General features: G+C 40.9%; 2 protein-coding genes across 3 annotated transcripts; both read right to left on the bottom strand.

Annotated features, from left to right (window-relative positions):
- Nucleotides 1-408: 408 nt before the first annotated feature.
- Nucleotides 409-15,899, bottom strand: rgl3a (ral guanine nucleotide dissociation stimulator-like 3a). 2 transcript variants are annotated; one of them, XM_068589304.1, is made up of 18 exons: nucleotides 15,801-15,899; nucleotides 14,846-15,104; nucleotides 9,970-10,259; nucleotides 7,672-7,716; nucleotides 7,263-7,432; nucleotides 7,019-7,173; nucleotides 6,613-6,924; nucleotides 6,400-6,503; nucleotides 6,101-6,185; nucleotides 5,323-5,373; nucleotides 4,607-4,693; nucleotides 4,472-4,504; nucleotides 4,210-4,331; nucleotides 3,832-3,927; nucleotides 3,404-3,533; nucleotides 2,504-2,761; nucleotides 1,802-1,916; nucleotides 409-1,262 (listed from the first exon to the last, which is right to left on the bottom strand). In XM_068589304.1, exons 2-18 carry the CDS (start codon nucleotides 15,032-15,034, stop codon nucleotides 1,117-1,119), a joined length of 2,388 nt encoding a protein of 795 aa, XP_068445405.1. In that variant the 5' UTR covers nucleotides 15,035-15,104; nucleotides 15,801-15,899; the 3' UTR covers nucleotides 409-1,116. The 2 variants fall into 2 exon arrangements, with proteins under 2 accessions (XP_068445405.1, XP_068445406.1); XM_068589305.1 differs by lacking the exons at nucleotides 14,846-15,104; nucleotides 15,801-15,899 and adding an exon at nucleotides 11,468-11,610.
- Nucleotides 15,900-17,738: 1,839 nt separating this feature from the next.
- Nucleotides 17,739-24,277, bottom strand: odad3 (outer dynein arm docking complex subunit 3). The gene is made up of 13 exons (XM_068589158.1): nucleotides 24,126-24,277; nucleotides 23,820-23,941; nucleotides 23,600-23,677; nucleotides 23,138-23,329; nucleotides 22,914-23,015; nucleotides 22,075-22,200; nucleotides 21,700-21,822; nucleotides 21,328-21,477; nucleotides 20,996-21,156; nucleotides 20,744-20,900; nucleotides 20,413-20,562; nucleotides 18,253-18,340; nucleotides 17,739-18,117 (listed from the first exon to the last, which is right to left on the bottom strand). Exons 1-13 carry the CDS (start codon nucleotides 24,193-24,195, stop codon nucleotides 17,993-17,995), a joined length of 1,644 nt encoding a protein of 547 aa, XP_068445259.1. The 5' UTR covers nucleotides 24,196-24,277; the 3' UTR covers nucleotides 17,739-17,992.
- Between the last annotated feature and the right edge of the window lie 323 nt (nucleotides 24,278-24,600).

The raw sequence follows: 24,600 nt of genomic DNA, 5'->3' as shown, positions 1-24,600 counted from the left end.
ACGTCACTGAGATGATCGTCTATAAAACTCACGTACGCAGACACTTCATTGTCACATCCTTGAACCGTTCTTCAGATGAATCTCATTCACAGCTGGCGTGAGCTTCATACCGCCGCCCGTAGAAGGTCTCCTGTTCTTTCATTGCCGCAGGATTACAGAAAGCAGTGAGCAGCAGCCTCACCGCAGCACAGCCTCCATCATCAGTGATGGAGGTCAGCAACACAACTCCTATTCAAACCCTCGGACATAAATGACGCAGTCCAGAGTCTCCTTTACAGCAGTTGGCTTTCTTCATTCAAAATAATGCAAACTTGAGTTAAGTCGATGAGACAAAAGAGCAACACTTAGTTTAGCATCGAAGACTGGCGAGAGAAACAAAAACAAACAAAAACTCAAAACACATTTTGCCCCTTAAGACTAACACTGAATATTGAAATGCATTTAATAATTTAAGTTTTTAAAATTAAATTAAGTTACAATAAAACATTTAAATCCTCAACTAAAAGACAACTGAATACTTATTACACAGAAACGTGAAACTCAAGCAGGAGTCCAAACTGTGTTTCACACATTTGATTTAACGACTGAAATGTTGACTCATCAACTAACCGTGGGCCTGATTCCTACTGAGTCACCCTACTTTGCGTAGTAAAGAGTTAGTTAGTCATTCAGCCACACGGGCTGAAGGAGAAGTCCCAATTTGGCTGTACGAGTCCTGCAGCCACAATTCTTCCTCTGCAATAACGACACACGTCTCCACACGTCTTCATCCTCGTCCGGTTTGACCCGAGTGAATGCTGGTTCATTTATCCAAAGATGTGAACCTTTAAGTTGATGGAGAACTTTCTCAGTTTCTTCTCTGTGTCTCACTTCTGTGTACTTAAACCTCTCAGTGTTGCTCTCTTGATGAGAACTCCTCAGGAATATTTGTCAGCATTGGTTGCATGCGAGTCTCCCTTTCAGAGTGGCTCATATCCGCTGTCCAGAGACAATCTCATGGCGATGAGTAGATACAAACGGCCAGAGGAGTGTTGTTAGGGTGTTGCTTTGCAGATGAGCAGCCCCCTTCGTCTTCTCTATGAACTCCTAACCTTCAGCCAGGACAGATGCTTGGAGTTAACGGCTCTTGGGTGGAGCTCCAGTACTGGAGGAGCAGCCCAGACGTCTCCCGTGGCCCTTCCAGCGCCGACGCAGCACAAAGTCATAGTTGGCGGAAGTGCACATGGCATAAAATACGTTGGCTTTGTCGGGGATCTGAAGATCTGAGGCAGAAAGATTACAGATTTGTTTCAGAATGATACAAAGGGCCCATTGTCAGAAATGCAGGCATTTCGATTATACTTAGAAAGAATAAAAAAGCAAAGTTGAAAGAAATAGAAATAGAATGAGGGTTTTCCATCTTAAAAAAAGTTTAGCTAAACAGGTTCACGTCTTGGAAATAGATTTCCTGACATTTACAGTTCATGTGTTTCAGAGGCCATATTACATGTAGCCATTTCACACACAAGGTTGATTTTTCTCTATAAAAAGGAAAGAGAAGAATCACTACTATTTATTGGATTGACGGTAACAGCACGTTTTAAGTCTGATGCTACTCGACTGGCAGCTTTGTAGTTCAGTTCATGATAAGCTTTAAATTCTAACGTTATTGGTTGGTCTTGTATTTAATCACAAACTGACAAAAAGAGAAACTGGTGTGCTTAACAACGTGAAGTAGGCCTTAGGGTTAAACCTGTGAAGGGCATGTTTTACATGCAAACATTAAACTGCGAGAGGAAAAGCCTGAGGAGGAAACATTCACCTTTTCCATTGCTGAGCATCTGGCAGAGGTTGAAATTTTGGCAGCTGATATCCTCCATGTTGTGTTTTTCAAGAGCCCTTTCGATCACGTGACGCGTGTGGTCCTGACTGGTCAGCTGGAGATGAAGCAGACACATCAGTCACAATACAACCATGGCTGTGATTCAGAATATCAATGGATGTGACAACCACCTACACTTTAAAGCCTGCGTTTATTTAGATAGATAGAATATAGAGGATATTTTGTAGGGATATTCCTGCTAATCATCTGGATTATTTTAAATGTGATAAAACAACACACTTTCTGAAAATTATTTATTTACTAAAAACGTTTTAGACTTTGGTTACTTGTATTAAAAATCATGGCAATTATTTTTTAAGATTTAAGACAAATGTAATTCAAATTTAAAATAAAAAAATGCTTTTAGTTTCAGTCGTAATAAAGCTGTCTTTAAGGGTTAATTCATAAGTGTTGGGCTGATAACAGCATAGCTGCCATTTTGCAAATGCCACAGAAAACTAATCTTTGGTGTTATTTTTAAAAACTCTTAAATGAACGTCTTTCCACAAAATGAGGCTGACAAAAATGATTAAGCAATACCAACTCATTTCATTTTGTTTTATTCTTCTACTTTCCTATTTCCGTAAGTGTTCAGACTTGAGTCAACCAAATCTGACCTCAGAAAAACCACATTATTCTCACCAGAATGCTCTTGTAGACGTTTCCATTGCTGACGGACTCCACGCTGACCCTGATGATACACGAGTCAGCCACCTGCTTGTTGTAGACGGGCAGCGCAGCCTGACAGCAGCCGCTGGACTCTGGGCTCAGGACCAGAGAGGAAGAGCTGAGGTCGGGATGGGAGGAGCTGCAGGAGGAGCTGGAAAGACTGGGAGAGGACGAGGATGAGGAGCTGGAGGAGAAATCCTCTGCAACATCATGGAGAGAGCCCGAGAGAGACTGAGGGAGGGGAAGAAAGAGAGAGAGACAGAGGAGAAAATATGAATACAGTGGAAACCGCTTTTGGTGATCATGTCTGCCTGCTCAAATAAATTGATTACTTTTTCAAATTACTGCACAAATTAAGTTACTGTACCGTGTTTAATTCCAATATGGTTTACCACAGCACTGTATGTAAAATATAGCCCCCTGTAGGCTTGCTGAAGGGGTCTATGTGAGCCGGCCTTTCTCGACACAAAGTCATCTAAGGAACACCAAGTTCCACTGCTGTAGCTCTTTTACGCGTTTTGCTTCAAGGAGATTTTGTTTTTCATTCAGAAATAATTACTCTGTTTCCCATCATGATTTCAACGTCCTCGCAGCACCAGTTTCAGGTAGCTGGAGACAGACCAGTTAACGCAAGGCAAAGCATGATGGGAGTAAAGTAAAACAAATTAAATGAATGTAGTTTTTAATTTCCCCCCAAAAAGAAATGATCACTGTAAGTAGACTCCAAAGCAGACTCCACTGTTTTATGTTCTAGTTTCAAAACAATTTCCCAGATTTTTAAACAAGTACAAGAAAATCCCTGTGAAATGTTGGTTGTTTTACGTTTGTAAACCTTGACCCTGATGACCTTCATACAGTGCAATGATAGAACACCTTGAGTTTGAGGGGGCATGGCTGGGGGACAGAGAGGTCCTCCATCTCTGAACTGCTGGATCCAGAAGATGACAAACTGATCTGGTCAGCGTTGGTCTTCCTCAGGGAGTTGTCGTAGCCTGGTCGCAGCCTGCACACAAACACAGTTTAGATGTCTACCTTTTCCTAAAAAAAAACCAATTTAAATCCATTTTTAGAAGTCTTGCAAGATAAAAATGTGGGGATCATTTAACAGACTCAAAAATTACTCCATTTGCTTGAAAGAAAAATGTGCTCATGCATCTCATTATTTACGTATTTGGCTGCACATCCAAAATATTTACATCAATCTTACGAATTTAAATCAGAGCAGTCAGCTGTGGTTATATATATATATAACAAGCTGGAGCTGGTTCTATGTGTTGCTAGAGGTTTTTATCCAAACTTACGTGGCAAGTTTCTTCGTCAGCAGACGACTGCTCCATGTGTTGGGAGAGCTGGGACAGGGGTCAACTGGAGGCTCCAGGTCACGAGACAGCTCATAGCTTCAGAAGACAGAGAAAGGTCATTTTAGAAAATGACAAATGACAAACTTAGAAAATATAAAAGTCTTCCATGCTTCGTGCTGCTTGATTGGTTGTTGATGTTAAAGCTAAGCTCAGTGAGTCCGTGACGTGCTGTAGGTTGGTTTATATGAAAGTTATTTCGCTACAACCGTATACTAATAATACTAATGGTACACCTAAAATGAGCTGCTCCGACTATCCCGCTACTGTGATTTGAATGTGAATGTTTGTTTTACTCCTGCCCTTTTTATATGTTCTCACCTCTCCTGGTCTGTGAGCGGTGTGTGTGTCTGCAGCCAGCCGGTGACTTGAGAATTTACTGGGATGCTGTAGCGGGAGCAAGAAGCCTGAAGCTGCCGAATCTGAGAGAGAATCTCAAACTCCTGCAAAAAAAAAAAATCAAACCAAAGCAAAGATTAAACCACATAACAGAAAATAACACAGCAGCACTCATAAATGACTACAATCAATTGAGAATGATTGTAGTCATTCATGAAAAACACCACTAGGAGGCAACACCTACCCGTCTGCGCTTCTCAAAGTTGATGAGTCCGCCCTGTGGAAAAAAGGAACCGCATTACAAATATGGCACCATAAAAAGAAGCACAAAAAAAAGATTTAAACACCAGGAGGGCTTGGGGGTGAAATGGTTTCTTACCTCTACAGTGTCAGTCAGAGCTGTATCCAGCATGGTGAGGACAGTCAGGTAGGTGCCCAGGTACGGCACAACACCACTGCTGAAGCTCTGAGGTCACAAAATCAAGACACGTTTTTTACATTTTGGTAACCACAATAGACTGCATATGAAAAAGAAAGAAGTGAGAATCAACTTATTACTAATTTCTTGTAAATATAACATTGTTCTAATGGAAAACTTGAATATTGAGATGACTATTTTGTCATGTCAATGAAAATTAAAGCATCTATTGTAACTGAAATGTAAAGAGAAAACTGTAAGACACAATCTCCATCACTATCTAAACAGAGTGAACAGGGGGTATAAAACAATTTGCAAACAGCCCTACCCAGACTAAGCAAACGGCAAACTGTGAGAAACATGCACACACGTCAGCGTTTACACCCTTAACCTGCGCAAGAGGGACAATCTAAAAGTCATGCTAATTATACATGTATTAACAGACTGAGGAAGGAGGAGGAACTGAAAATATGGTGTTTATTTTGAAAAAAATTCAAACATGTGACTTTTAGGGAAGTAAAATTGATGATAAAAAGAAAAAAAAGAGACCTCTGCCTTTCATTATTGACTGTTAACGCTGAAACAAGTTGAGACAAAGCTGAGACACATTTGATTTTTGTGGTCAGTCTTGAAATGCACAATGTTATGTCCAAATAAAGTGTTGATGCTTCTCTTACAGGCCTGGACACGGAGCCCGGGGTGGAACTGCCATCTGGATGAGTCCCATCCTACAGACAATAAACAACATGCCACAATCACGATGAAACACAATAACTATAATGACAACAAATTATTGTCTTCAGGGTGGAGCGCCTGCTCACAGGGTGTTGCTCGGTGCAGTAACTACTGGTTATTACCAAACAAACTTTTATTTGTAGGTGTAGTGTGTTGGCTGCACAAACAATGACCTTTTCCATTTCAGAAACTTAGCTACTGATAAAAGTGCTCAGTACACATTCTTATCAATTGTTTTTCCCGGTGAACAAAGGACACAGAATGGCAGGCGAACTGGAGACTGAACGTTCATTCAATTTTGTGATGGAAAGAGATTAGACAATTAATAGGATAACTAATCAAGAATGTTTTTATACATACCAGTTTTAGACAATACTTAAATGTTTACATGTTCACACTTACTTATCCAATAAGGCTTCAACCAACAACTACTTTACTTGTATTTATTTTACCCTAATTGTTACAGCTCAAAGTACAAACAGTCCGTATGCTAGAAAAAGCACAAGCGACCTGTTCTTTTCCTTCTACAGTGCATTCAATAGTTGGTACTAGAGTGAATAACCCAATTCAATCAGGAAACACCCCTTCACCTATGTAACTAAAAATAGCTGGGACACTTATAATAAGTACACAGATCTTTTCTTCATTATATCGATCAGAACCACCAGACCCCATCATCTCAAGTATGTGTTTACTTCAAATACACCAGGATTATATTACCTCCACCAGGATCTCTCTGCTGGTTAGCACACAGTTCTCATCAGGGAAAGTCTCACTCAAATGGTCAAAGGCGTTCATACTTTCCCTGAAACCAAACAAATAACATCTGTTAAGAAGAAGGTCTTCTTTCCGCGTCAATATTCAACTTGAACCAGGCTTCAAGCTCAAAAAAGAGAAGTGATTCAGACAAACCTTTCTTTCTTTAATCACCTGTTCATTTTTTGTCCTGAAAAAAGTAAACGGTGTATTTCACAGAACTCTGTTCTATAAGTTCTCGTGTCTTGTAATAGTTTGCTGACCTGCTGACAGCAGCCCAAGTCTTCTTGAGGCGATACACAGAGTTGGACTGCAGGGCTGAAAGGATGGCCCTTAAAGAGGAGAAATTCTTCTGCTGTCTGCACTCCTGCAGAGAGAAAAAATATATATAAGAAAATACAGCCATTTTGTTTGGACAAAAGTTATGTTTATGCATTTAATGATCAACTAAATTCTGAACTTGTCTCGACCCTGACCTGAGCTATGGCGATCCAGCCCTCGATGATGCGTGCCCTGTGGCCGGGGCTGGTGTGAGAGCAGCGAGGTGAGCTCGGAGCAGTGGAGGGGTACAGGAAGTTAGAGGAGGAGCCGGGTGATGACATGGGAGAGAAAGCGGAAGGGCTGGAAGAGGACTGGCAGAGGAGTGAAGTGATGACACGGTTGGTGACGGCGTTGAACTGGGAGATGGTGGCGCGGACGGTGGGCGCCAGGTTTCGGTTTTCCTTTTTGTCGCGCTGGGACCAGACGCAGCCCAAACAGTGGAAGGGCTCCACTCTGACAAACAGCTCCTGAAGGACAGACGAAGACCAGGAGACACAACATGAATGAGTGACCCACACCAAAACAGAAATGATCTTTGAGATATGCGTTAACGACACCTACAGCATCCAACCGGGTCAGCTGCTCCGCCACTTCTCTCACGCCGAAGTCCATGAAGTTGCATTTGTCTTCCTGCTTAGTGGACGCCAGTCTGTTGTCCTCCCTGTGCTCCTGCGGCAGTGATTCATTGTTGCTCAGTGACGAAGACCGGCTGCAATCTGTCAAACAAACCAATTCATAAATGACAACGAAACTGGATTTTATCTCATCTACAATCCATCATAATGACGCCTGCTACTCCCTGTACCTTGTTCCTGGAACTTCTTGAAGAGGCTCTCTGCAGTCTGAGCCAAGCGTCTGAAACAGAGGCGATGCCGCAAGTGGACACACATCAGCCGGAGGGCCTGATGAGAAGGGGGCTCATGGAAGTCTTCTCCGTACTCCTCTAACCACAGCCGGATCACCGGGATTAAGGTACTGATGGGATGATCAGGGACATTAAATAGGAGTTAATTATAGTGTATCAGTCCTCTTCATGTTCATCCTTTATTCAGGAAGCCTGGACAACATTGGCATTAATTGTGACCGACAAATATACAATAATAAAGTCTCATGAAGTGTCGGACAATGAAATTTTACTCCATCACATCCAATTATCAAACCTGATGGGAAAATTCAAACTATTCTTTGCTACATCGAGGAGTGACCTGGCTCACCTGCGATGGCAGACCGTGTTATCCAGGTTGGTGATTGAGTCGTCTCTATGGGATAAAAACACAATTAGCTACATTTCAATGATAATCATTACATGAAGGAACTACATGTTGACTCAGTGGTGATAGAAGACATCCTGTAAACAAACGTCCCAGGGTTGGTCCTTTATAACAGGTGGTTCATCCTGTGGCCATAAGTCAAAGTCACACTTCACGCCTTTCAAAGTCATCCGATCGCTGTACTGTTCACGCTACACAACTGGCTGTCTTGTTGTTGGAATTTGTTGTGTTTTTTCCATTTCGTGACTGTTTGGCGACAAAGGGATCCCACACTACCGGATCGTTCCCCAGCAGCAAGGCTCCTTGAGACCGGGATAAAGCAGGGAGTCTTGTGAGATTTAGAGTAGCAATAAACGCTGTATATTTTCAATACTCTCCAATATGTTTTAAAGCAAGAAACTAATTGAATTTCCAAAAGATAGTGGAAATTCAATAAGACTTTTTCAGAGATATTACAGTACCGCTGCCCTTGAGACTTTGAGACTTAGCTGTCAGTTGAGCATACTTTAGTGTAAACAGTCTGCTGGTAAAATCGTTTATTAACTGGTATGTGTTGTGAATCCAACGCATCCAGTGAAGTTCCTATTGTTACAGAGGACCCGGGGCCAAGTTTCCCCCCTCGACCCTCGTCTCACTCTCTCATTGGCTGTCGCTTACTGCATGACAATCCCACAGGTCACCGTCTCTGAACTGTTCACACATAGTGCTCGAGGGCCAATGTGCGAGCGCTGAGCCAACACAGATTTGCTTCTAATTTGAAGCTTCAGTCAGTCATTTTCTCCAAAAACTGTCTGCGAGCCAAATATAATGGCTGCAATTTAGGTACCACAAGGTAGCCGGTTCGATCCCCAGTCCCCCCATAGTTCACACGTCAAAGTGTCTCTGAGCACGACACTTAACCCCTCGCTGTTCCCCGGGCGCCTCTCAGGGCAGCCCACTGCTCCTTAATCAAGGAGAGGTCAAATGCAGAGAAGAATTTCCCCAAGGGGATTAATAAAAGTGTGTAATTTTTTTTTATTTTTTAAATAAAGTTTTTTCGTGTGAACTTGTTAGGGTGTAACTAGACAAAGCTTTCCTTCAGGGATAAATTATCACATAAATAACCTGGTAATTATTTCCTGAATCAAAACATGACACAAAAGAGCCAAACATTATTATAAGTAAATTGTCATTTTACAGCCCCTATCAAGTTTAAGAGCAGGTTGTTTTCAAGTTAATGCCACAAAATGTTGCATCCTCTACAAAATCCTTTACGGCAAAAGAGAAAGAACTGTTCGCAGGTTGTCCTGACCTTACATGAAGCTCACAGGGAATCTGTTGCCACCAGCACCGCGGATATGCGGGCGACTGTTTGACAAATAATACATCAACTGAGCAGCACTGATGGCCACAGTTTCACGCGGGCAGTCATTTTCAGTTCATTCAGCAAAGGTGAGCTGTAAGGACCTGACATCTACTTAAAGTATTCAAACCCAATGAGTCTTTCTGTGTCCAACCCTGAAATGTAAATGCATTCCTATCTCTCAGTCAAATTAAGTTGCAGTGTTTCAGGTGACGAAGCTTCAGTTGGATTAGGAAGCACCTCCGCTGGGTGTGGAGGGTGTAGCCATGAGCACGCTGGAATGGAACAAGGCTCCTCAAAGCTTTGTTTCGTTCATGACGATAACGCCTCATATGAACCTGTACAGTGTCATTAGAGCCTTGCCTTCTGAATAGCTGAGGCAACACCAGCTGGGTGTTTAATAGCTGTGTTTTTTGAAGATCTGGAATCTTGTGAAACTTGGTGGTGAAAACATTCACTCTGCTTATGCAAACTCTCGCTTTAAATCTTAGGCTGCAGTGAAGTGCACAAACGTCATTTAAGGGGGCAGAAACGTAAGAAAACACATTTTTGAGTGGAGGGGATCTTGAACTTTTGTGAGTAGATTTAATGAAAAATAATCTTACAGTTGGCATACAACCCTCCCAAAAACATGGTACAATACTTTGACATGTTAGGGCTTTCTTGTCGAGTTAGTTGAGAAGACTGATGCCACTAACTTCTCATCCAACTTGCAAAAAAAAAAAAAAAAGGTCCATCAGGATGAATCTAAAATGCTAAACCGTGAAGATCTCTCCCAGTTAAAGAGTGCAGACTAGCGGGTTGAACCCTTATGTTTTATTTTTAACATGGCCACAGTTTCACGCAGGCAGGCATACTTCAACAAAAGTCTACAGAGCTTTGGTGTGGATGGTTCTCACCTCTGAAACAGCAGCTCGATGAGGCTGCTGGTGGAGGTGAAGGCCCTGTAGGTGCAGAGGAAGACTCGGATGAAGTCGGGCTCCTGGTGCTCGGGGTCCAGCAGGTGGGTGATCAGGCGCTCCAGGGTGCCAGCCTTCAACCTGCGCACCTTTACGGTGTGGTACTGGACGAAGCTGAAGGCCGTCGGGTGATCCGGCGTGTCCGGGCTCGGCAGGACGGGTTCCCTGCGCAGCGTGATGCCAAACACAGCCCCGTCCTCCTCCTCCTCCCCCCACTCCTGCACGGGATCCTGCAGGACAGAAAGCGAGGTCATCAAGATCTGGCGAAAAATAACTCAAAGACGCGATACAGCCTTCTACGTTGTTCCTTTCTTCGTGACATGGTAGATAACACAGATTCCAATGGACTGGAAATTTTGTTAAGGTGTCATATACAAAACAAAAGAAGCACATGAAAAAATGTACTGAAACTTGACAGAAACATAAACAATATATATATATATATATATATATATATATATATATGACTATTACTTAACTATTACTGACTATTACTGAAACATACTGTATATAAAAAACAATGACAAATAAAAATAAGCCTCAATGTCCACAAGCACTGGGACGAAGTATTGAAACATGCCACCTTTTTCCCTTTGTGGAATTTATACTTTGTGGCCGTCTACAATAGCAGTCGTACGTCTCTTCAAACACTATGTGTTGTAAAAAATAAACAATAAAAATATTTCAGGTTTCCCTAACTCGTAAGTGGATAATAGATGTGACTTATATGACAACAATCATTTTAGGATAATTGTCTCAGCATTAGCTAGACAGTTTTTACTTGTTAAAATACATCTTATAGTTGTACGCTGTATTTTACAAAAGTAAAAAAAAAATAATTAAAATATTTAACAATTATTGACAATCTTATGTTGTGACAGACATTGATACATTTTACTGTACCTCATGGGAAATGAGAAATAAAAAATATCTCCAGGTGATCACTTTATCCTCTTTGGAATGATAATAAACAAAATCAAATAATGGCCCAGCACTAAGCGAGTGTTTTTTTTCCACACACCACAAGGCAATTTACTTCAAGAAGGTAACGTCACAGCTTGATACATCTACATCTCCTTTTTGTCCTGGAGACAAATCTATTGGATCAAGTTGTTCAAGTATCTGTCTCTTCAATTACAGGATGTGTACAGAGTCAGTGAAAGTACGAAGCCAGTCAGAAAGAGGCTATAATGTACTCGCCATGTTATTTAGCACATATCTAACAACTTATGCAGACATAAGTGGATTAAGGAAAACTTATAGCACGTGACAGAAACTCAGACAAAACTAGTTCGCTAGCTGCAGATAAAACGAGACACTGGACCTACATGAACGAAACACGGATAAAATAAATCCATAAGTTAGACGTACTGTCATTTTACAGACGACCTCGTGCGTTAACTTATTCCAACTCGTTTATGCATTTCATTGGACATACCATCGACAAGTGCCATTTCCCCATGTTTATCTTGCTCTCCGAGAGAAATCCCAAAGTATTGCGTCTGTAAAGTCCTTTGGTTTTATTGTGTGACGAAGCCGCAGCCCAGGTGGTAATTACGGAGTTATTTCTCCCATTTTTTGGGAATAAATGAAACAGCGCATGATATAGTAGAGTTTGTGTTCAGACGTCGGAGTCTCACGCCGACAGAGTGACAGTGGATGGACCAGTCTGAGACTGGGAGGAGGACCAGGGAGGAGCCCTGGTCCTCTGGACGGGGCTAATGAGACAGAGATGGGCGGGGCCAGCGCTACTGACCAATGAGGATAAGGAGAATAACATGGGACGACATCAAATATTGAAATAAGTCAATATAGTTCAACAAATACATGTTTTTTTTTTTATTTAAAAAGGCATTTTTCAAAAGAATACCATAATGTATTCCAGGGGACTTAAATTAGAGAATAAATCTGACTAACTGAAGGTCATTACTCTTCTGACAAAGTATTTTCCCAGCAGCAGCAGCACTGGTTCTGGGCAAACTAACTTTCTGTTCTGCTGTTTCTAGCTGTGACCTCTGGCACTCGTTTGCGCTGGCTGAATTGTTCAAGTACAACTGCTAACTTAAGGTCAATCAGCAAAATATGACCGCTACATTGACCTGAAAGCTTAGCCATTATTTACATTATATACAGCTCAGTAAATGTACGCTGCAGGTTTTTTTCATGTCAGTGTGTTTTTTGTCCTATGATAGGACAAAAAGTCCTATCAATAAATTGCCCAGTTTATCTTAGGGAACATATAACAACCATTTAGAGTCTCCAATTAACCTGAGCTGCGTGTCTTTGGCCTGTGGGAGGGAGCGGGACCAGGAGGGAACCCACGAGCAAACTCCACAAAGAAAGACCGCCCGGGATTGGTTTCAAACCCTGTTTGTCCCACCGTGCAGTCATATAACGGATTATGAATTTCAGTTAAACAATTTTTCAGGAATGATAAAAAGTGTGATCATAATACTTCAGAAGGCCAAGTGCTAACAACATTTAGCAAGGAGGGTTATTCGGTTTAGTTTTTCAATTATGCTAACGATTTTTTATTTTGTGCCATCATAGTTGGGGGAGGAACTTTTTATTTTGCATTCATGGGAAAGGAATATTATAATCTTTTATCTTATTGTAATTCAAGTAGAACTCCAGGGTTTTTCTGAAAACAGCAACCAAACAAAAAAACAATTAATTTATTGTTCTTAATACAGTAAACTGTATGAGTACTACCTATTTATACATGGCTTGTTTGTATTTCGTTAAATCAATCACAATCGTCCTGGGTGCTGCTACGTATTCACATACGTATGTACATACGTAGCAGTGTACAATACGTAGCGCATTGTGGCAGCAACAATGCCCTTTGCAAAAATAGATTTCACAAGGAGTGTAGAATTCCATGTAAAATATGTAGCAGCCTAACACCCAGAGTTTACATGACGTGAGTCAGACTGAGCTTAAAGAAAGTGTTCAACTCTGAGTTATTGATTCTCTGTTAGTTTTGGCAAAACCAGTATTGCCACTCAGGCCAGCGATAAAAGCTCTGTGCTCAACGAATGCTCTGATTTGTATCCTGCGTCTCTGACGGACCAACAGTTGGTTTTCTGGAGATGAATACACACTTATTTTTTTGTAAGCACACAATTTAAAAAAAAGGCACCATGTTGTTTATAATAACTTTACATTTTTCAGGCATAATGGGGAAATACAACTTTTAGTAAAAAACACATAAACATACTTCTCGTGGTGCTAATGTAATAGTACATTATGAGTGTTATAAAGTGTGGCTTTATTTCAGCTTCATGTCCAGCTGATTGCCTGACTGCCATTGATTTTATCATTTTACATATAATGTCTCAAACATTTTCCTTTCAGAAATTTCCTAAAGACAATCCTGTAATATCTGGTGGCCAAAGTGGGATCATTAAAAGGACAAACTCTTCTCAAGCTCTCTGTCTGGATAAAGAGCAGGCTCATTACAAAAAAACTCCTCTGATCATTTTACAATAATATGCAAAATGCAGAAGGAAATAGTTCAGGCCACCGTCAACATTCAGGGAACAGTACTTTTCGGTGCCACTACCCGTAAAGAATCCAGTCGGGACACTTTTTGTCAACAGCCAGGAACGCGTGTCCCTGCCCATGGTATCAGGGGCGGGGTGATGACACGCCACATCTAAACAGGTCTGCTCTGCTCCAGAACACTAACTTTAACATTGTGACATCAAGGAAGTACAAAATGAGGAAATTGTACAAATTAAGAGCTTTCAGTACTGAAAACATGACATTTTCATTAAAGTCACGCCGATAGGCTGAGCAGATGGGACGTCTTAAAATCAGACTGTCCACTGCGCTTTCAGCTAAAAGAAAATAATGAGATTTTTGTTCCTCTAATGAGTCTCTCTGAACTAAAAATCTACCATCATTCATCCATGTTTGCCCATACCACCCAAGCCTCTCTACACAGGCTAAACAAAGGAGCACAGAAAGTGCCAGGAGATATCTCAATTAGTTCACATTAGACACATGAATGGGTGATGAGGTGACAGGCATGCAACAATGAGATGCAAGAGTTTGCCGAAAACGTGCTTGTTGAAGTGATTGTAATAAAAAGGATTACTTTAGCTGGAAATTCCCAGCACACACTCTTCAGGAAATGTATTGTGTTTCTGTGGGTTTTCCGCATTCTTAAATGTGAGTAAATGTCTGCTGGTGTGAATGATGTCTGGACACCTGAATGCAGCAATTTAGAGCCCAAGGGAAACTACAGCCAGAGTTCTGAGAAGACTGATTACTTGACGTAAGCAATGACTGAATGTATGAAAGCTATCCCGTCATGGATGTGTGTATGAGTCAGCAGGAGACAAACTACACCTAATAATTAACAGAGGAAGGACCGTCATAGAGGACACTAGATGAATTAAATAAACAGTTATTCTATTCTCAGACGGAGTCAATCAAAATGACCACCAGTGCCAATCATTTCAAACAACACGACACCAAAAAAGGTGTCATTTTGTTCTTCTTTTCATGATTTATAATGCAGTCAATCTGAAACACATTTGAATAATTGAATCAACAAGGACATATTACTTAATTGTAGCCTAGCTGTGGGTGGGTGATTAGTAGAATCACTACTAATGCTGATGGTCGTGTTGACAGAAGCGTAGTGGGTCTTTCACTAAAACAACCATATAGCCTCATGCAGCCATAAAACATTGTGATACCCAAACGTTTAAGGTCATATCACAATATTACATATTATCATCCACTACTATCAGCAGCTAAGAAGCAAATTACAGAAAGCTTGTGGTGAGGTTTGGTTCTGACTCACCTCGTACTGTCCATCAGTGTCCAGCAACTGGAAGCTGGTCAGCCACACGCCGGGCTCCGTGTCCATGTGGATGTCCACGCAGTGACTCGGCCTGAACCACAGCAGCTTTTTCATCCTGCCCACTCGGCTGCGGAGGCCGCGGGACTCCCCTCCATCACCGCCTCCGTACACAGGAATAATATTCCTCATCTTCAACTCTGTGTCACGCTCACGGGCCCACACACAACTCGTCAGATCTCTCCCACACCTGCTGCCTCGTCTGTGCCAGGGAAGAGAGGGAGGAAGCATTAGACATCATTCGTCAAAGTCCTATTTTCTTGCAATACTGTATGTTTTTTACCGTTCTAATAAACTGCATTAGTTGTAGTTGAAACGGTACATAATAATGTATGATTGGATTTCCCGATCTAAAATAGAGTTTAATTTAACTCAATTCATTTGGAGTACAGAACACTTAATGGTCTTGAATCAATGAATCCTTTCATAACAAAAAGGGCACGTAAAACATCTAAACTGCTATATAAAAAGTATTTTTTTTGTCTAAATTGAACAAAACTCTGTACAACTTTATAGCTGAAAACAGCCTGTGTTCCTAAAAACAAAGCATTCTTTTAGAACATAATTTTGTACTGAGATGACATTGAACAGGATCTACACAGTGTACATTATATTTACTGTATTTGTATGATTAGTAATATAGTCTAATTTTACTTAAAAATTACTACACTATGAGAACAATCAATGGAAATATCAATGTCAATGCTCAATACGACCATAAAATCTCTATATTTAAAAATATATATAAAATCCACATTCAGTTACGTACAGTCCGCAAACAACCGTAGCTATTGAGAAGTGTTTCTTTTAATCTACAGCATCTTGAATAAAAATCTGGATATCATTCAAAAGACACTTTGAATAGAATAAAAATGACATTAGCCCATAAAACACTTACTTCACCAAAAGTCTGCGTCTCCTAGATCCTGATGAAGACCATGTTCAGAGTTGCAATATCCAGTAACAGTATCCATGTAGAGAGCGTGAAACTTAGATAGAGCCGACTCTGTTGTGCACTGAGGACTGATTGTTCCTTTTATTTGTGGGCGGAGGAGGATGCTCTGCGCGCATGGTGTGAGTGTTGGATTGGCCTCTTTCCCAGTTGGCTGTATGACTGTGATGTATAATTATGTCCCATATTTTTTTTAATTTCCTCTCCCATCATTCCAGTTCACTCACTGAATGAATTTAAATGAATTATTAAATGAATCATGTAACTTCAAATCCTGACTATTTTGAATTTAGGAATAACTTTTCATTTAAATGGATTTCTTCATATGAAGAAAAATAAATAAACCTGCCACCGCAAGAATCTGGCCTCTCTTTGGCAGGGTCGAATTGAATTCCCTGTCAATACCAACCCGGAAGCACACATAAGGATGTTTCATGTACAGAAATGCAGAATCGTCCGCACATTTTTTTTTCCCCAGCGTCCGTAATTAGACAAATATGCTAATATGAACTCGACTGGGTGGCGGCATCAAAGAGTTTGCTGATGAAAGTTTATGGGCTTAAATGTCTCTTACCTGATGTTGTGTTACAGTACGTTGTTCTGACAGTGTGCACCTACTAAACCGTGACACTTAAAAAGGCCTACAGCCTCTGAAACGCGTTGATTTTGGAGGCCTGGTGGCGCTCACTCACGCTGCTGGCAGCCATCCACAATCTGCAGCCGTCTGCACGCGCAGCCCCGCCCCCTCCCGCGGATTGGTCATCAGCTAAAAAGACAAAAACATAGCAAGAGAATCACTTTCTGCAGATCAGTGGTTCTCAACATTTTTTCACTGATGTACCCCCTGTGGAATTGTTTTTCAGCCAGGTAACTTCGAACCAGAGCAAAGCATTTTCGGTTGAAAAAAACTACGTAATGCACAACGCTGTGCCGTCAGTGTCTGATTTACTATACAATATATACAACTCAGTTCAGGAACTTTCACCTATATTATTTATTAACTTCATGCTTTATTTAAATGTATATTTTTTAAATCTCGAGTACCCTCTGGGGTGCCTTTAAGTACCCCCATTTGAGAACCACTGCTAGATAAACACGGACATATTTCGTTATTTTTGTCCAACATAAGGGATGTTCATTTCTGTTTGTGGAACCAAACCTTTGATTGAATTTTAACTATTTTGTATGAACACATTTAACATTGTTGTGTACTATGTGTGTGTGATGAGGAACACATACAAAGGAACATAAAATCCCTGCAATTGAAACAATATGACAAGGAAAAAATGTGATGTGTAACATTAATGTGTGAAAAGTAGATGTCGTCGAAATTCACTTCAATTCAAAAGCACCAGAAGCAAACACAAATAAAAGCACAGACATGGATGAATTAGAAAATTTTTGAGATTATTACTAAACGGTTGGAATTTAATCACTAACTCATTATATTTGGCTATAGCTGCAATATCCATGACAGTGAGACACTATGTATGCCAGTGAGATATGTTACTGTGACAGTTTGTTCTGCCAATAACTCTCAGAACATGACAATCCACTTCCCTTCCAAGATTCGGCTCCATCAACCTTAAAGCATTTGAGTGAAGAAGAGCAACCATTTCTGAGATGCTGACCATGGCAGAGCTGGTTCTGCTGTTCCTGGAGGGTTTCATGAACAGCTTACATGCTGAACTGGGACAAAGCATCTGTGTCTTTATTGTCAATGTGATTTAGCTCTAAAATAAAAGGCTGGTCTTTCACTGACCTGCGTCTCTTAGATAAAACCTGTTACATTCACAGTGTTTCAATAGGTGGCAAAAACCTTTGGCCACAAGAAACAGTACCTGTTTCACCCACATGCAAAAAAATCAGCGTATGAAGTGAAAGTAGTGTTTTTATTGTTTTTATTGGCTTCTCAAGAGGCAGAGGATGAAATTCTTATCTGTGTAAAAGAGGCGGAGAAACAAGTGCATCATTGACACCAAAAGACAAACATTTATACAATGAATATCACAAACACATCTATTGATAAAAAATAATCTAAGAGCTATTAAATTGTGGTAATCTTTTTAGTCTTAAAAATTAATAGAAATCCGGGATGGTCCTTTATTTTTTTGGAGTCTTGAGACGATGCTGTCGGCTCAGAACTTGCCCTTCTTCTTCTTCCATGGTTTCTTCTTGAACTTAGAGTCGATGATCAGCTGAGACTGACGCTTCAGTGCGTCACGCGTTAGGATGTCAGTCTCGTCCTCTTCACTGTCATCATCTGAGACAAAAAAACAGTGACAGTTTCGACCGTGTGCTTGTATTAGCGTGTGTGTGTGTGTGTGTGTGTGTGTGTGTGTGTGTGTGTGTGTGCATGTGTGTGTGTGTGTGTGTGTGTGTGTGTGTGTGTCCCAACCGTCATTGAAGAGGTCCAGTATTTGATCCTCGGATAGGTCGACACGCGTGTTGTAATTTGGCAGTTTCCCTTCAATCCTCACATAGAACTTTTAGGAGGAACAAAAAGAAAACAGTCAATGACTTCCATGTGTAAACATGTATTATAGATTTTTGCACATTAGATTTTCTATATTTAATGTTGATTCTCAAAATCTGGAATTTTCATTGAATCTGGCTTTAAGTTGGTCTTTTCATGCACACGGACAAACAAAATGGGAAATCTTAAAAAAACTGGTTATATATTTTGTCAAGTTTTTTTCCTTGCATATGATAGAATTATAAGAAAAACATTATTTTACATTTTCAATTTCCTATTCACAAGTCAATGCAATTAGTGTTAAGCAAAGCCTTTTAAAGACACAGTTTGAAGTTGTGGGAGAGATTTATAATACAACCACTAACCGATGTTTCACCACATCTACATTCTCATACATGGTCAGTTGCATAGGCCTAGCGCTGTTTACTTGATAAGTGTTAAAACTGAGGACTTTGGTGATGTTCGTGTTTATGTTCTTATCATGTAACTGGTATAATTGGCAGAAGGTCCTTCTTTTCCAGAATGGATATACTTCTTTCTGGGAGAAGTGAAAGTGGTTTGACCGGGACAGCGCTGTTTCTTTCATTAGCAGCCAGGCAAACAAGGCTGCACTGATTTTTAAATTATCAGCTCTGAGTTACGTCAATTACAAAGATTATGCTTTCTGAAAAGGGATCTAGGAGCAAATTGGTCAATGACATTAGCAATGTCCAACAGTCTGTTACGTGTTTCCCTCTGATATCCTGTATTGTGTTCTCAAACAGAGAAGGTGCTGCTAAGCGTTAGTAATCAAGAACAAACACTTCAGGTGGATAATGGCGGCTTTTCCATTCAGATAAGCTATGCACGCACACACACGCACACACGTGCACACATGCCCAACTGGTAATGCCGTGATCATTTGTCACACTATGTATGTCGACCTTTTTTGCCAAAACTGCATTTATCATTGAAAGTTCAATCTGATGCCAAAACAAAAGTCCCGATCAATAATTCACTCTCCATAAACTTATACTAATGCAGGAAAAAGTGAGAGATATAAGGATGGCCACATGAACTTTATGAGACATTTTGACCTGGGAGATCTGTTTTTATATACACGTGGTATGCTGCTTCAGTGTCAACAGTCTCTATTCATGAGTACAGAATGTACTTTGTAGATCTAATTATGTTGTGCCTTTTCCACACACCTATCATTAGCTGCCTTGTGTTAACATGTGAGTCTGTGTGTGTGTGTCACCTTGGCAAGATGTGGTTTTGGGGACACCTCCAGCAGCAGGAATCACTACAGAGGCAGTTTTGAGTACTTTGGCAGGTGATAATGTTCAAGGAGTGTCAGTCTAGGTTAGTTTGTTCTTGGCACCCATTGACCTCAGTTGTTATTTCACTTTCCTTTTATTCCAGTGCTCCACTAAAGGATTGAGCTTTGATGCTGCATTTTGAAGCAAACCCTTTTTAGAGTTGCTGGAATTGTATTGTTTTGTGTAGTAAATATTTTGCCTTTGCTTTTATGTTGACTATGCTGAAGTTTAGTGTCACATTCTGATCAGGTAATCTAACACTACTCCTATGGAGCAGCCTCCAATCAGTTTGAGAGGATATTTGTTCTGAATAGCTTGCTTGGGGGGTCTGCATTTTTTGTGTTGATTCTCAATTGAACAGTTTTCTAAAACTCATTTGTCAGCTGTGTCGTCTGCTCTTTAATGAGCAACACGGCTGAACACACGGATACACACACGCTCCACCCAGAGCTAAAGACCAACATGAGTAACCCATCAAAAATATTCTAAAATTGTGATCGGTTGTTTTGGTTGGTGAATAACCAATCCAGAAATGTAAAATGTATTTAAGCCACTGTTAGGCAGCTTTAGTGCCAACATTCTTTGTTCATGCAGAGAGTACAACATGTACTCTGTGATTGATCTAATTATCTTCTGTCTTTCTCACACACCTGTTATTACAACTGTGTACGCAAACCTGTATGTTTACAAAACTATCTCTGCAAATGCAAAAACTATTACCATTCTCCCATTAAGAAACAGAACCTTAATTTCAAACCACTGTGAAGCAGTGTCGACTCACCTCGTCTTCCTCCATCTCCTTCAGAATAACAGCCAAATCCTTTCCCTTAAGCTCCCCGTACAGTAACTGCAACCTCTGCTCACACTGGGTCATCAGCTCCAACACAAACTCATCTGAGTCTGGAGACACTTCAGCCACTGTGTCCTCACTCTGGAGAGAAATGTATTAATTGTGAACACACATACACGTGATTGTCACCCAAAAATCTGAGAGGAAAGGAATTCAAACAAGGGATGGATGTGTTTTTAGGGGAAAAGTACATTGACTCATTTTAGGAAGAAATCAGACCATAAGTTTAAACTAGAGTCATGATGGCTATAGCTGTTTTTACCAGTGCGATGTGTTGAAGTTTGTCTGCGAGGTGCTCTACTCCGGCTCGGGCGGTACCAAGCGCTTTAACAAGGAATTCCAGGCGCTCTTTGCTTGCATCACAACTCTGCTGTTGAGTCTGCAGTAGCATTTCACACTCTTCCTGCATCTGTTGGTTACTGATAAAACCACAGAGAAAGTGTTGAGGCTTCAAACATTACACAGCTGCATCCACAAATACTTTGTTCCACTCCAGTGCTACTGAATGTCTCACCTGGAGAGTTTAGCCTCTCCAGAATATTTCATATGCTGGAACTCTTGGTTCAGGAGCTCCTTCTGCTCTTTCAGCTCCTGCAGCGTCTTCTCATTCTCTTCTTTCAGCTTCTCCAGATGTTGGTTTGTCTCCTTCTGTGAGATAAAGCGCTCCACTATCTCCTACACATGACCAAAAAGAAGAACCATATATGTAAACACTAACCACATAAATACATCCATGTTTGGATGTACAGTGTGTGAGTGTGTGTGTGTGCGTGTGTGTGTGTGTGTGTGTGTGTCTGCATGAATACACAGCTGGCGTAGCCAGTCCTTCTCTTTCCAGATCTGTACCCGTATATCCGTGACCCCGGTGGCTTCTTTGATTTGTTGGAAGGCCTCTTCAAAAGTGCAGATGGCCTTTTCCTCTTCACCCCCCATCCTGGGGGTGCTGCGCTGGGCTTCGCTGCTCAGCTCATCTGGCTGAATAGTTGTTCTCTGAGCCTTAAGGTGACAAAGGTTAAAATAACTAAAAACATAAATAATTAATTATTATTCTTTTTACTAAACATTAGATAGTAATCAGGGTGACTGAGCGTAGGCCCTCCTGTGGTCATGTTGCTTGTGCACAGGGCCAGTGAGAAATAGGTGATCAGAAGAGGGAACATCTAAATAAACACAACAATATTGTTGTTGAAATGTACATATATACCATGTGTCTCTCACCCTTCTATCAACTTTTTCAGCCTGCGCCTTGCGCTCATCGACCTTTTTCCTGTAGCCTGCTATAATGCGCTCTCTCTCTTTGCGCTCCTTGTAATGCAATTCTTCCTGCTGTTGTAAGTCAATCTGGCGGGGAGAGGAAATAGAAAGAAGAAAGAGTAACATTGTTGTTTGTACAATGTACAGTTATGAGGTAGGTTAATGTATCTGTTTTTCTATGTGGTATACATGCATCAACATGAAAAGGACACTGGGAAACAAACACTGAAAAGTCCTCTGTGACTCATATAACTTCTATAATTAGTGAATTATCCTTGTGATGCCTTTACTAGAAACATGCATGTTGAAAATTCATTGCAGAGGAGTGTTGCAAGTCACCTTAGCAGCTTCTTTAGTGAGTTGTGCGTTGTTGTTCATAATCTGGATGTTGTAAAGATCCTCTCTGTGCTTCAGGATTTCTGCCTCCAGACTGTCCAACTGGCTCTGGAAAGTCAGACTTTCATCCTGAAGTGGTGACGGGGGAAAAAGAGCAATAGAAAGGACAGGAAATATTGATGTAGAAAGTGAGAGTGGCACTGACTGTTTCTGGAATAAAGAAAAGGATCATGAGAGGACTGCTGCAATACTGCGACCTAAACCACTGCATGGTTTATTACTGGCTAAAAATTTGAAAATAAAATGAAAGCCTGGAAAGCTTGATCTATTCATGTGCTTTAGCTTCACTGCATAACTGTAAATATATTTAAGTGCATTGTCTAGCACCGGTAATATCTGTAAAGTAAAATGACAGACTTAAAAAATAATCTTAAGTTTAGTGGAAAGTTAAAATGAGGCCGGAACAGGAAGTACTGTAGGGCTGTGGAAGTCTCACTCAACGTTTACATATCACAAACACAAGGGCACAACAAAGTGTCATAGTACAGGCCACAACCCTACAAAGAAACTGCAAACATCCATTTTTTTCTGTACATGAGACCTATATTATTCACAGACTGTGTACAAAACACAGCCTCATAAAGGTGTCAGCTTATGGAGAATACACAGCTACCACATGTGTACTCAGATAAGTGGCAAAATAATGTCTACAATGAGCAGCTCAGCACAACGACACATAAATCAATATGGGAGGCGGTGACAACAATACCCCCGTAATATGTCCAGCAGGTGAAGATTTGGACAAATTCCTTATTTTAAGGCAAACAGTAAGTTGGACTGACCTGCAGGTGAATCTTGAGTTTCTGATAGTTAACCGTGATGTTCTCGGCCTCCCTGCATTTAAACTGGGTCTTCTCCAGACTGTTCTCCAGCGCTCGCAGGTTCTGAAGACACACATTTGTGTTATTCTGTCATGTATTTGATTAAGAGTAAATGTAAGGAAAAAAGGAAAACATAATATGTTTCATGCTGTGTGTATTTATTCATGAGCTTGGGAGGTAACCACCATGGCATCTTCCTCCTTTTTCCGAGTGCGAGCATCGGCAGACAGCGCTCCTCTGCCGCCCTCTGGTTTAATTCTCTGGCATTCCATTTTCAGCACGTCAAGGCGACGCTGCTGGGTCTGGGTGGTGTGTTTTATGGCATTGAGACGCTTGATCTTGGACAGCACCTTCTGGTCGAGTGTTGTCAGAGCTGCCTGAGAAACAACATGTCGAGTGTGTGAGGGCAAATGAGAGCGTGAAACAGGGAGAAATGCAGTCTGTGTCAAACTGTTATTTATGTCACTTCAATTAGACACAAAACTGAGAAATTGCTCCATTTAAAATGTTGTTGTTACATGACTATCAACAATATCGAGAGGTTAACAGCGGGAAAACCTGTAGTGAAAATAGTCATAATAATAATACGAGTTTACAACGCGGCTGAAACATAATATCGAAACGATGTTGCTGCTTCTTCCTCTCACCTTCCCTGACATGTTGCGGTAGGCATCCTTCTCAAACCCTCTGCTATGAAAGGCCGCTTTGATGATATTTGTATCCCCCTAAGAGACACCAAAGCGAACAAGATTGAATTTGGGAAGAAAGTCAGTTATGATGTTGTTGATAACTGTTTCTTTGAAAACAAGTGAGGACAGAAAAGAAGCAACAGATATAGAAGCGTATTCTCTGTATTTAGGGACTTACAGCATTGACTTCTGCCATTTTCCTGCAGAGCCCCTTGTTCTCCTGCCTTAGCTGGCGGATGAACTCCGTGTTCTTCTTGATGGTGGACTGGGCGATCTCATAGATTGCCGTTCTGTTGCACTCTGGTGGACACATGCAGCAAATACGCCAATACCACACACATACATGTTTAATTATGTTCTAGTAACACTGCTAACTGCTGTTTCTGATTTAGTTATGGGTGTACAGAGGCTAGTCACGTGGTTGCTGGCTGCTTGAAGCAGAGTACACGTCCTTGAGCATGAACGCTCTGATGGATAAACTTACCCACGAGTTGGATTTTTTGCTGCATCTCCGTTATTTGGACATGCAGCGGTGCTTTTGAACTGAACGGCATTTTCGCTCAGTGTTGTCACTCTTGTTAGTTGTATTGTTATATAAACGCGCGCACCGACCATGGGCGTCAGCTTCACCCCGACGAGGACTTCTGTCGTCGCCTAGCAACCCGTACACTTCCGTCGAAGTGGAGCACATCCTCTCGAGCCGAAGGGTGTCAAAATAATGAGATAGAAAGTCATAATTATGAGATAAAAAGTCAAAATAATGAGATAGAAAGTCAAAATAATGAGATAGAAAGTCATAATTATGAGATAGGAAGCCGAAATTATTATTATTATTATTATTATTATTATTATTATTATGCGATAGTACGGGCGCATGCGCTTCAGTGGCTCTGGCTTCCGCCCCACCCCCTTTTTGTTATTTGATGGAAAAAAAAAAAAAACATTATCTACTAATTTCG

Source organism: Clinocottus analis, unplaced genomic scaffold (assembly GCF_023055335.1).
Source record: "Clinocottus analis isolate CAN_PGR_092001 unplaced genomic scaffold, fCliAna1.0.p SCAF_22, whole genome shotgun sequence".
Lineage (NCBI taxonomy): Eukaryota > Metazoa > Chordata > Actinopteri > Perciformes > Cottidae > Clinocottus > Clinocottus analis.
The sequence above is the reverse complement of the archived record's forward strand: the minus strand, read 5'-3'. Positions and strand labels throughout refer to the sequence as shown.